General features: G+C 39.7%; 1 protein-coding gene across 1 annotated transcript in view; it reads left to right on the top strand.

Moving 5' to 3' along the window:
• The window catches only part of LOC122804999 (superoxide dismutase [Mn/Fe]-like), a 326230-nt gene that overhangs the window by 220662 nt on the left and 91734 nt on the right, over positions 1-13834 (top strand). Inside the window, exon 3 of the mRNA XM_044075250.1 lies at positions 4803-4966. Coding sequence (XP_043931185.1) covers positions 4803-4966 — 164 coding nt within the window. The remainder of the gene's footprint in view (positions 1-4802; positions 4967-13834) is intronic.

Raw genomic sequence — 13834 nt, 5'->3', positions numbered from 1 at the left:
TGGGCCAGGACAATTGGATGTGCTCTATAGACCTTCAGGATGCGTACTACCACATCAAGATGCACAGGCGCTCCAGGAGGTTTCTCCGCTTCCGGCTGGGGGCCAGTCACTACCGGTTCAGGGCCCTGCCCTTTGGTCTCACTACAGCCGCCTGAGTGTTCACCAAATGCATGGCAGTGGTTACGGCTCATCTGAGACGTTAAGGATTCCTGGTGTTTCCATATCTGGACGACTGGCTCCTTACCGCCACCACCAGGCGTCACCTTCTTCAGTCCAAAGATTACACCACTCAAGCTTGCAAAGAGCTAGGTATCTCCATAAATTTCGAAAAGTCTGCCTTGTCAGTCTATTACTTTCATAGGCGCCATATTGGACACAGCCGAACTAAACGTAAAACTAACCGCACAGAGAGTTGCAGATATTCGTGCACATGTTCACATCCTTCTTCAGAACAACAGGATACAGGCCAGGTTCGTACTGAAGACTTTAGGTCTCATGGCAGCTGCCATTACGTTACTTCCCCTAGCTCGCTTTCACATGCGGATCCTTCAAGTGGATGCTCTTTTCCCAGTGGTCCTTTCAACAGCTTCCAATGTCTCACAGCATTTTGATCACACAATTATGCAAGAAACACCTGTCTTGGTGGATGGTCTCCCTGCAAGTCATTCAGGGCAGACCCTTTGCCCCCCCTGGTTGCTACGGTGACAACGGACACCTCCCTGATCGGGTGGGGGGGGCATTTTCAAGGCAGGACAGTCCAGGGCACATGGCAACCGTTCGAGTGCCACCTGCACATAAATGTCTTGGAGATGAGAGCAGTACTTTTAGCATTGCAAGCCCTTCAGGACTCTCTTCCCATCGGGACTATTGCAGTTCAGACGGACAATATGTCCGTAGTATGGTACATCAACAAGCCGGGTGGAACCAAGTCCTACCCCTTGTGTCGAGAAGCACTCAGACTTTGGCAGTGGGCGATCTCTACTCAGTGGTTTCTGATAGCAACGCATATCCTCGGGAAGTCCAACGTAATAGCGGACAGGCTGAGCAGAGCCATTCTCATGCTGCACGAGTGGTCTCTCAAACAGTCAATAGTGGAAGAGATCTTCCAACGATGGGGTCAGCCTTGCTGCAATCTTTTCGCAACACCTCAAAACAGCAAGTGTCACGTCTTCTTCACTCTCTTCCCGGCCATCCCCCTAGAGATGCTCTAGTCCATGATTGGCCCCGGGGTCTTCTGTACGCTTTTCCCCCCTTTCCACCAATCACACAGCTGATTCAGAAAGCTACCGCATTGAGATCCACAATGATCCTCATTGCCCCTTACTGGCCTCGACAAATCTGGTTTCCGTTCCTGCATAGTTATCTTTTGGAGCAGCCCTGGCATCTGGACCCAGTGCCAGACCTCTTGACCCATCGGTCGGGCGAGCTGCACCACTCCCTCCTCCCTCTCAACCTCACAGCTTGGTTGCTGCACTTCCAACCTTAGCCAGGCTTCCCTTTATTTCCCATTTGGTGCGTGACATCATTCTAGCTTTCCACAAATCTTCTACCAGGAGGATTTATGCTAGCAAATGGAAATGCTTCTCCTTCTGGGTAGAGAATAGAAACATGGATCCTTTCACGGCACCTATCCAGTCAGTCTTAGATTTCTTGGCTGAACTTTTTCAATCAGGTTCTTCTTCGTCCACTATCAGAGTTCAGTTAGCGGCCATTTCAAATTTTCATGTGGGCCTGTCAGACTCCACTGTTATGTCCCATAAACTTTCTAAAGCCTTCCTTAAGGGTATCTTTTTACTTAAGCCCCCAATCAGAGATCCCCCACCACAGTGGGATTTGAATCTGGTTTTAACCTCTCTCATTCTACGACCCTTTGAACCTGTGGCTTCCTGATCCTTGAAGTTACTCTCATGGAAAACTCTATTTCTAGTGGCCATAACTTTCGCGAGGAGAGTCTCAGAGCTTCACGCCCTGTGCGTTCATCCTCCTTATATGATTTTCCATAAAGATAGAGTATCCCTCAGAACTAACCCATCTTTTTTACCCAAGATATCTTCTGAGGCAAATTTAAACCAGACTTTCGATCTCCCAGTCTTCTTCCCCAATTACTCCAACAGAGCGGAACAAAAGTTGCATTTTTTGGATGTTCATCGTCAACTCCGTTACTACCTGGATAGAACCAAGCAAGTTAGGAAATCTGAGCAGCTCTTCCTATCTTATGCGGAAGGGAAGAAAGGCCTCCCAATTTCCAAAGTAACCCTTTCCAGATGGTTGGCCTCTGTGATTACCTTCATCTATGAGCTAAGGAGTCAAGAACTTCCTTCAAAGCCTAGAGCTCACTCAACTAGAGCCTTAGCTACATCAATAGCTTTTCAGGCTAGGTTACCTATAGACTCCATTTGTGCGGCAGCCACATGGGCCTCTCCTCATACCTTTATTTCTCATTACAAACTGGACATGGCCTCCAGAAGCCGAGCTAACTTTTGTTCCACCGTCCTCAAGAGTCTGTTCCGATGAGCCACCCAGGGCTGTGGTCCCATCCAGCAAGAATGAAGGCGAGATTGACAACTTAACATTGAGAAGTTATGTACCTACCATAATGTTCCATGTTAGTTGTCTTTTTCTCGCCTTCTTTCTTGCGTCCCACCCTCCAACCCCCCTAGCCTGGACAGACCAAAAGGATCTTGTTGGGCCATCTTTCATCCCAACTTGGACTCCCATAGTTGCCCTTTTTCTGGGTACGTTATAGTTATAGGTATTACTCCTTCTCCTTTGTTCTGGGATCAGAACTGCTATGGTGTTATCTATCAAACGAGATCTGGGTAGTTAGCGCCTAGCATTGTGGGATACAGGGGAGCCTCGAGCCAGTAAAAATAGCTCTCGAGCTTTAGTATAGGCCGAGTCGGAGCTGAGGATCGGCTCTGAACCCATCTAGCAAGAAAGAAGGCGAGAAGAAGACAACTAACATGGAACGTTATGGTAGGTACATAACTTCTCATTTAAGTGCGTTGACAATAAATAGCCTGCAGATATCCTGTCTGTATGTACTGTCCTTTGTCCACAAACAAGCACATGTTCCTGCCACCCTAAGAGAAGTGAATGGGCTCAGCCTTTCTTTCTAACACCCACTCAAGTCTGTTTTGGGCCTGTTAATTACTCCCAGGTGATCTGATTTGTAGTCTGGGTTCTATGGAATCGATTTACTTTTGCCGTTAGAATTTTCAGGATCATGCATGCAGCACCCATTTTAGTATGTAAAATGTTCCGGTTTTACTAACACTTTGATTAAAGTTATGATTGCAGGCCATGCTTTTCTGTTTATGGATATAAGTGCCATGTAAGTTAAACTGCTGCTGCTGTTGTCCGTAACAAATCAGTGACCTTGTGTTTCATAATGTACACACAGTTTTTAAACAATTTGTTAAAATGCAAAGTTTTTTTTATAAAATTTAAGTTTATACTGAGTTGGTATGATAACTTTTGTGGCATAGCAGAAGCTATAAGAGTAAAATAGGATAAAAAATAATAGTAGCATCCAAATTATACTGTCCCTATGTTTGTGAATCTACTGCATCAAAAGCATTATCCAAGGTAATTTCCCACATAATGTATACAGAAAGAACTGAAACAGTTGTTCAGGCCTGCAGTAGCATTTTTTTGTGAAGTTATTGGCTTAAGTATTTGTGGTCAGTAAAACTGGAAGCACAATCTTTCTGTTAATAATGTATGCCCCTTATATATTCACCCCTTCCAACCAGAACAGCCAAATACCACCTGCATTTTCCTCACACCTTTCCATTTTTTTCCACAGCAGGATACAGTCACTCAGTTTAAAGCCTTCAGATACCAAATGATGCAGCAATGTGTCCTTTCATACATTTTTTTGGTAGACACATTGTCACAAGAATGCATAGCAGAATACATAGCATTCTAGCTTCCCCTTCCCCCAAAGCCAGGGAAAATTAAATATTGATTGACTGCTATATCTTTCCTCAGCAGAAGGTTCTCAGAATTATGTGAAGTATGGTAGTCAACTCTTAAGTGTTTGTCACAAAAATCTGCCTCAGAGAAGGGTATTCCATTTATTGTGTGTTTATGACTCAAGATTTTGGCTGATTAACCAGTACTAAATGCGCATTGTTTGCTGATGGTATCATTTTTAAACACCAGTTTCCAAAATGTTTGCATTCTATGTTTTTTCAGAAAAATTGATTACTTGTATGTATGTGAAATAATTCATTTTGCTATTAAGAGTTCCTACAGCCAAGACTGGCAGCAGTTCAAGCTATATTTTGAACACCTTTTAAACTCATAAACAGAGCTTCATAAAGTTCATCACTGAAGTTATATATGAAGGCAAAACACGGCTACCTCTTTACCAGGCTGTCTACCATGAGGATTGAAAAAAAACAAATCCTGGTTCTTTCGATCTTGGTATCTTTATTTATAGTAAAGTACCAAACAGAACATTGGAGGGAAAGAAGCCCTTAATTCTGCTCTTAGCAAAAAGAGCTAGTTCCAGGAAATCCCTTCATGTTTAGTTAAGTAATTAAAATGGTACTTTAGTGCTGAGAATCAATGATAATTTCATTATGCAAAAATGTTAAGCAGTGTCTGTTAAGCTTTTAAATTATAGTAGAGTGACTCTCATTATTTTGACTGCCTCAAGAGCTTTTGCTTCTAGCAAAAAATAAACAAATTGGGCAGAGTGTGACAAGCTGTAAAGCATTGCTTGCAAAATATTTTACTGTAAATGTGATACAGTAAATGGAGATTTATGTTTCATAGTCTTTTATTTATTATAGGTTTATCAACCATGTATTCTACTGGATGACCATGTCAAAAAACATACACATGAAAGATCGCCTCCCTTCCCACCGAATGCAGCACTTGATAAATGAAGCATTTGGAAATTTTATGAAGTTCAAAGAGGCTTTTAATGCTGAGGCTTCCAAACTGTTTGGCTCAGGTAATTACATTCTTGGTATTGACAAGTACTGTATGTATTTGTTTGATTTACAGCATAAGCTGCACTTCCAAATGATTTTCAAATAAAATATATGTGTGGAGAGTGAGACTTAATTATCAGGGTAGTAGGTTTTATAGAACAATTAACACCAAATGTTATTTACTACGATATAAATTTAGTTTCCAGCGATAGCATGCATAGGAGGCAGCTTAATGCAACATCTTTAACACAGCTTTGCACTATATCAAGTTGTCAGCCTGACCGTATGAACTAATCTTGTAATCAGTCTGGCTCTAAATAAAACAGCTTAATTGCTGTTAGATTAAGTCTGCTAAATTATGTACCATGTGAAACTCATGAAGCACTGCAAGCAGAGTAAATCAGTTGTGCTGTAAGATTAGTTCAACAGCTAACACCATTAGAGACAGCAGCTTTTTTAAGGTTTCCATTTATTGTATCTCCAGAAGTGTCATGTTGTTGTGTTACAAAATGAAAGCTATAAATGCTGCCAGAATAAACATTGCTAAAACCATGGCCATTCATTGAATAGTTTGTAAATAATGCAGATTATGATCTGCGACTTGAAACAAAAGTAATAAATTTCATTGATGCCATTGTGTTCATTATAAAAGAAATTTCCTGATTATAGTACAAGGAGACAACAAGCAAAGTACTAAATTTTCTAATATAGAAGGCTGACTATGCCATTGAAATGAAGGATGCATTTAGTATCTTGACTGCATTTGGTTGATTAGTGCTTGAATATCTGTTTATAGTATAATGTTGTTGTTGTTTGTCTTTCGGCTTTTCCAGGTTAGGGGTCGGCACAGCTGAATAATAACGACTTGAAATGGCAGTTTCCCACTGACATATTAATACTGCTTGGGCAGTGCTAAAGTTGTTTTGCTTTTCTTTGTCTAGCAGTTTTAAAATATTAACAGCTGTATGCTTGAGTGACAGTACTATGCCAGTGTGCATATATGTTAGTGCGCTGTAAATAAAAATAGTCAATTGGCTATAACTTATAGACTAAATGTCACATGTAACAATTCTTGAGAGTAAGACAATTGTTAAGCTGTTGTAGTCAGAGAATTCAAATATAAGATTGGGGTTAAATGTTTAAGATTGTGAAATCTTGTTTTTTTGTAGGATGCCATATTACATAAAAATGGAGCAGTAACAATGTACTTAACGATCTGGTAACATTGTAATGCAAACAATTTTGGCTCAGAAATAAGCTTAAAGTTTTGGAGGATCATTACTAGGGAAAACCATTTGCTGCATGTGTTTTTTGCTGTTCTCCCACAAAGGAAAGGGGGAGATGAGATTTTGCCTTCAACAACCTCTGTCAGAGGCAGGTAAAGGCACAAAGTATGGGTAACAGATGTGGGAAGACCTAGTAGATCATATGCTTTTTATGCAACTACATGTCTCCCAGTCTCTGCAAGCTGTATGACAACTTCATCCTCAAAGCTTTTATTCAAAACACTGAAATATCTCTAAAGTTTATTTACTGAAAGTTCTAGCCAAGCCCCCAAATACTTCTTTCATGGGACTTGACAATAGACATTGTTGCTTAATTAATAGTGTTGAACATACTTTTGCAGACACATTCCTCAATCTGTGTAACCTAAGTTTAGCTGCTGGTTTTGTCTCTGAATGGCACACTGCAGTGGTGATGCCCCTCTGTAAGAGTGACCTTACAACTGATCTGGATAATTACAGACCTATCAGCCTTACAAGCCTCATGCACAAAGCCATGAGATGTATTATAACTGATCTTATAAACTGCAATATCAAGAATCTTGTTAGACTTGTCCCCCTACCTTTTGGCTTTCTAAGGGGTCAATCCTGTCTGTATAATCTGGTAAACCATTTCAAAGAGTTACAGAGGCTGTAGATGGTGGCCATGCAGTACATATGGTGTGTTTTGACCCATCCAAGGCCTTTGCCACAACTTCCCATACTGGCATTATACAAAAGCTAACTGCTTTAAAAATTGACCCATATATGGCAAACTGGCTGAAAGACAGGACCCATGGAGTGTGAGTTGCAGGTGTCTCATCAGAAAGTATGAAAGTTACAAGTTGTGTCTCTCAAGACTCTGTCCTGGGACCACTCCTTTTTGGTGTTTACTTCTGTGATCTCCAAGCAGAGAGCCAATATCTCTCGATATCAGTTTAAAAATGACTGCAAACTGTGGGTTTTGTTAAGTCACCCTGTGACACCCAAACCTTGTTATAGTAAATTTGTGGCATGCTAAAAATGGGTTCACACTACATGTTACATATAGTATCACTTTTGGTAGACAAACCTTCCTCTAATCATACTGCATAGACAACATACCACTACAAAATGAAAATGTAGAGACTTAAGGCACTTGGTTGCCTCACTTATTGTGCTTTTTGAGATCCAGTTATTCTGGACCTCCCATTTCAACACAAATTTACATAGTCACCAGCAGATCAGTAGAGCACAGTAGATGACAGTCTTATAACCAGCACCCCACAGACTCCTGAAGTTAACTTCCCCTGCTTGTTAATCAGTGCAACACATTATTTTCCTTTAAACATTAAGCTAGATGACAAGATATAAAACTAGATATAAAATTAGATATAAAACTAGATGGGTATCCAGAAAGTTACTGCAGGATTGATTGGGTGGCACTCCTGGAGAAAGGTGGTGCAGCCTAACGGAGGGTACTGTCAAGGCATGACTGGTTATAAGACTCGGAGACTTTGGAACGACTGTGCATCGATAATCTATGACCCTAGAGACTAAAGCACGTTCCATAATCTGCAGTCAGTCTACTCGAGTGTAGGCTATGTGATCTCCTGCATAGAACACAAACTAAGACATACATGTGTGATGAAGGAAATTCTAGGTAAAGGAAAATGCAAAACCGATGAAGACTGGAAGGAAAATAGACTACTGGTGTAGGTAGGAAACATCTAAAATATGTAGCAAGAAAAAAAACAGAATAAAATGAAACATTTTAATCATAAAGACACACACATTGCATCTTAATTTTTTTATACTCTGGTTCCACTTTGAGACTACCTCATGCTTCTAGTATGCACATCTGTTCTATGTGCTACACAGCTTTTCTGAATTTGTTTGTAAAGATAACTAAAACTTTATCATTTTACTTTGAAATACCGGAGTACAAATTCAAATGACAAGAGATGCATTTTTTGTCTTGCTATGAAATAGGTCTGCATTTATAACAGATCTCTTAAACTCTTAGCACAAGAAATTTGGACAAAGCCTAAAATAATGTGGCACAAAGCCCAAAAATAGGGACAGATTTTAAATATTGCTCTTATAAGCTTATGAAGTTGCTAGAGTAACAGGATTTGTGTTCACATGCATTTCTTGAAAGATATGAAGTTTGAAACTTAAATATGTGTCATTATTTAGTGATTAGATCCTTAGTAATTTGTCAGAAAAACATAAATTTTACAAGAAACACACCAAAAAATATGAAATATGCCGCAAAAATCTGGATATTCTGCAAAAACCTGAACAGCTGAGGGGTATGATTTACAAGTACAAAATATAGATTATTTTTCTGCATGACGACTGAAACCTAGGACTTTAGAAAATGCTGAAATGTGAAATGTTGAAGGGAGGATCTGCTTTGCAGGCTGAGAATCTGCTTTGCAGGCTTTTTGATTTTTCCGAGACTGCTCATAGACACAAGTCTGTAATTTCAGAAAAAAAATATTTGACAAATAAGTGCATTTATTTTCACTTGATCTTTTCTGTCAGTCTTTACTTATTCCCATGGGTTTCAAAGAGTTACAACTCTGGAAAGAGAGTTTGTGTAGTCAGTGTACTTATTTGTGACACTGTTAACTGGGTGAAGGGGTTAGTCCAGAGACCCTTTTCCATCACAGTCCAAGAAGGGAGGCAGTTTCAGATTAAAAGAATAATATACTTGGGTGGTATAAAATATGTCACTATAAAAAAAGTGTAGATGAGAATGTTTATAGTAAATATATATATACAAGTGTGCGCATAATGTACAGATTAACAAGAAAATATGCAGGAAAGTTGAGAGTTAGGTGGCTTTTCTCATAATCTTGCGTAATTAGATCTTCCTCAACTCTCGTTTTTCCTGTCTCTGGAAACGGAGCTTTGCTTGGTCTTAAGTGTCTTTCAGTCATTGTATTATCTGATTTCCTTGAGCCTCCAATTATTTTGTAGCTTTAGAGTTCCCAACCCATAAAGTGGTTTGTTTTTCATATTTTGTTTTACAGAAAAAAAAGTGAAAGCAAAGTTTTTCTTTTTGTTTTAGGTGATGCTGTTTTCAGCTTGGGTCCTTTTAAAATCTCAGGTGATTCCAGGCCATTGTTGAGTAGACATTGTCACTTAATGAGGCCTTCTGCAGTAGTTAACTGGTGGGGTTTCTTTTTTGTTTATATATCCAGATGGACACATTTCAGATGTTTCTGTCAAATTCTGCACTCAGGGAATCTTGGATCTTCACGACACACATTGTAACAAGTCAAGCTAGGAAGTAGTTGTACGTGGCCATCACATTACCAAATAGCTGTTGCATACTTTGGGTCATGATCCCAGTAGTCTTCCTACAAAGGTTTCCTTATTTCATGTCTAGAATTCCAAAGCCTTCCAAGTATTCTTAGGTTGTGCTATCAGTAACTAAAAGTCATGTGTGTACAGTTGTTAACTGTCTGTGAAAGGAGTGCAAGTTGAAGCAATGCTTCAGGTGTCAGCAATTCAGTCTGACCTCACAAGGTAGAGGCCAACATCAGCTCTTTTGAAGATGGCAGTTATGGAGGATGCACAGTGCAGAGAATAGCAGAAGGCCATAATGTGATCCCAAGGGAAAAGCTAAGGTCATTAGATAATTAGTGCTAAGGTCACATTTTAAACGTCGCTAGTTAAACTTAAATTATGTTCAGGCCTTCATTCTTCATCATCTTCATTAGAGATAAATATATGGCAAATAACTGAAGGCTTTTATAGTGGGTATTCCACACTAACTCACCTACATTTGAAAAAAGGAAAAAATGCAAGCTCTTTTTGAGTTCTGCTGATGAAACATTTAATAGCTCACCTCTGTATTACAGTCTTACAATCCTGTCACAAAGATGTGCAAAAAAGTTTCATTTCTTTCATCCTGATTTAAAAAGAAAATGGCCAATACCATTCCAGGTAGTTGCATTAGTGTTACAAATGACAGTCCACATGTAGGAACCATCATGCTTCAACCAGGATGAGGAATGCTTGTTACCTGAAAATCCAAGGAGACCATTCCCACCAACACATTTCAAGGCCCGATGTCAGTCTGCTTTACCTGTACTTTTGGCAATAAACATGCTGACACCTTTGCAGATGCAGGTCTTTGACTATAATCTGTTTCAAAGCAGAGACCATGGCCTTTTCTAAGGTTATGAAACAAAATGCTCAGGGTATTTATGCATGTGCTATGAAAACAGCATTCACAACACTTTTGCTAATGTGGGCAATATTACAGAAAGACAAAAGAAAAGATCACATCCTATATTTTCCTGAAAAGAAGAGTAGTTCTTTATGAGCAGATTTATTTGTGTGTAGGCTTGCATTAAGACCACAAAGTACTGTCATCACAGTCCTGTAATTCTTCCAGAAATTTCTGTTTTGCAGCAAGTGTCACATTTGTACATGATTTTTTTTGAATGACTCTCTAGGGCAGTGATGGCAAACCTATGACACGTATATCAAAGGTAACACATGCCATGACATTTTGGGTGACACGTCAGCAGTCAACAACACCCAAGTTACCAAAGACACTGTTCTTGCATTCATTGCTTATGTGAAGTGCACTGAATTATTTTGTGCCAGGAGCTTTTGACACATCAAGCCCAAAAGGTTTGCCATCACTTCTCTAGGGCATCCTTATCTCACAAAAAAGGGTTATTGCCAAATGATAAGACAAAGTATTGTGGTATTGCTACACATCTTCAGTGAAGTGCACAACACTCAGTATCTTGACCTCCTTGCTCTTAGGAGAGCAGACAGATTGAACAGAAGGCCAGTATATAGGCCTGATCTGTACAGTAACCTAAAAGCAAACCCTTGTTCTATGGCACTTAACCCAGAGCAGTTTCAGTAAAGCACATTTCCATTAGTTACTTTACTGCCAGACAGGGAGTCTAGAATAACAAGTTTAAGTAAGACCTTTTACATCTTCAAACATTTTGTAAGGACAACCAATTATCTATCACATATAGTACTTGGTCAAAACTCTTGTTTTAAACCAGATGCAGGAACATTATGTATTCTGTTCTTGAAATATATGCTAAAGACAAAGTAGAAGAATTTAGTTATGCAGCAAACAAGATTGGAACATGGGTTTTAAAATGTGCATGTGACTCGGTGGTTGCATTAGGGCAGTTGGAACAGCAGTTGCCATAAGGAAGGCCTAGCTTAAGAAATAAATTCAAAACAGAAGGTATCAAGGCTAACTTAGTAGATGCCCCGTTCAGTACAGATTCCATTTTTGTGATACACAGAGTAGAAAAGAAAAACAAGGTGAAAACTGCAGTGAAGCAAATGTTTCATGACCCAGTACCTCACTGAACCAGGGACTCCCCTTCTACTAAGAAGTTTCTTTATAGGAAGTAACAGAAACTATACCATGGCAGTACTAGAAACAGATTTCACCTTCTTTTCAAAGAAATGGTAAATAGCAGGAAGGCAAGTGATCCTATGAATGCATGCTGAGATCACCTTCATCTGGTAGGAGGAAAGTTCCAGCACTACTTAACACATTGTCCAGTTTCCATTATACAGTTTTAATAGTGGGAGTTTGAATTCGAACTGAAAGTGAAAAATTTTAAGTGAAATTTAAACTCTAGTGGGGGGTAGGCACAAACCCTCACCCCATAATTAATTATCTCTGTGACTGATGCATCTCTGGGAAAAGCAACTTCCTGATTTGATGAATCCCATTTCAGATGCATTGCACACAACTCTGTTCTCTCACATGACATTTGCAAGCCTGCAATGTGTATATTTCCCATTTGCAGGATCTTACCAGAGTCAGGTTCTTCATATAATAATTCTCAAGAGTCTTTTCAGTACAATTTGTATAACCTTTATTTCTGCCTGTATTTCAGAGGCTAGTCAGCTAAACAAGGCCTTAGCCTTACAGGTTTTAAACAAAAAGGCAATACAGTAAGTTACACACAGATGATAAGAGAAGGACTTTTAATCGATCTTCTTTGCAGTTCCATGGAGTATGAGGAGTAAAGACCAGTTTTAAATCTTTCAGATCTGGCATAACAAAGCCTAACCCCTTCCATGCACCCTATGTCCTACATCAGAAAATGTGCGGTACATAAGTGACATATGAGTGCAAAACCCTCAGAATTTCTTTGCTGCTAGTCTGAACTCACCTTTTCATTTTTGGTCTGTTTGTCATACAACTAGGTGCTGACCACTGAACCTTTGGACAGATAAGTGCCTCTTTGGGAACTTTTCCTTTATTTCTGTTCTATTATAGGTATATGTCATGCAGAAAAGTGAAATGTGATTGTGGGAGACAGATTCCCCATGAGGATTGTGATGACCCACCACTGGACCAGTAATCAAGGAGCCTCAATCCTCACCACTGGCACCTGTGGGGGATGTTCACTGGGAGGATAACAGATAAACGCACAGTATTTCCAGATGCAACTCTCTGCATCAAGTGCAATTTCCCTTAAGAGCACACAGATACCACAGTCAGTCTGGGGCTGGTTTCTCCCTCTTTTTCCAGATACCCAGTAAGACTCCTCACTGGCACAACTATACAGTTGAGATCTGAACAGAGTGACCAAGCCAAGACCTCCAGCAGCACCCTCTTTATCCAACCAGTGCTTCCTGTCCCTGCCCAACTAGCTGACACATGTTCCCTGTTAAGTAAGTGAATGCTTAATATAGCGAACACTGTTTAATCGACAGCTAAATGTTAAAATGGCAAAATCCTGAAGACATGGAACAGTGATTTTTTTTTTCCTCCGGGGAAATAAAATCACTGGGCCGTTTTCAGGACTTTGCTGTTTCCTCTACTGTGGTGCGATCTCACAGTTGGTATATTTAAGAAGGGGGTGTGGGGGGTACAGCCCCCCCCCACATTGGAGTATGTGGGGGGTGAAGTCCCCCACTTTATTTTGTGTTTTTTTTTTTTTTGGACCTGTTCTGTTTGTTTGGAATTTTGTGTGTTTTTTTTTTTTTTTTTTTAGTCTATTATACAGCGTTCACTATTTTAAGCATTCGCTGTTATAATATAGACCCGACACACACATACTGTTTAAGGATTGATTTACACACACGTACACACACACACATGCATATACACACACACACACACACACACACCTGGGGAAGGCTGGTACAGGTTTAATAGCTATGCTCCCTTCTGCCCAGACTATAAGGCAGTGACCACTGCCACCAGTCACTCCTTATCAGCTACTTTAGAGCCCTTAGCAAAGAGTGTCTAATCTTACTGTGTAATATTAATACTAATACAAATAGTAGTTTGACCAATAGCAAGGCTCTTAGGAATGGCCCACACAGTGTCGCCAAATAAATATGCAAGTACTCTCAAAACTTAAATATCTCTACACAGATCAGCATAGCTCTCAACCTTCCATCTCCAAAATGAGGAACACTAGCCCTCATAATGTGGAACAAATGGGCAAAATGTGGAACACAACTAATGGCTTACTAACAACTTCAACTAGGAAGGTCATAGGATGGTTAAAATATGCTGGTTTTACTTATAAAGAAGATATTTTAATGAATTATTATGATTAATTTCTATTTACCATAGATTTCACTTAAAAATATTCCTAACACTGAATGTGTGACAGAGTC

Source organism: Protopterus annectens, chromosome 6.part0 (genome assembly GCF_019279795.1).
Source record: "Protopterus annectens isolate FY-2018-M chromosome 6.part0, PAN1.0, whole genome shotgun sequence".
In the NCBI taxonomy this organism is placed as follows: Eukaryota; Metazoa; Chordata; order Ceratodontiformes; family Protopteridae; genus Protopterus; species Protopterus annectens.
The sequence above is the reverse complement of the archived record's forward strand: the minus strand, read 5'-3'. Positions and strand labels throughout refer to the sequence as shown.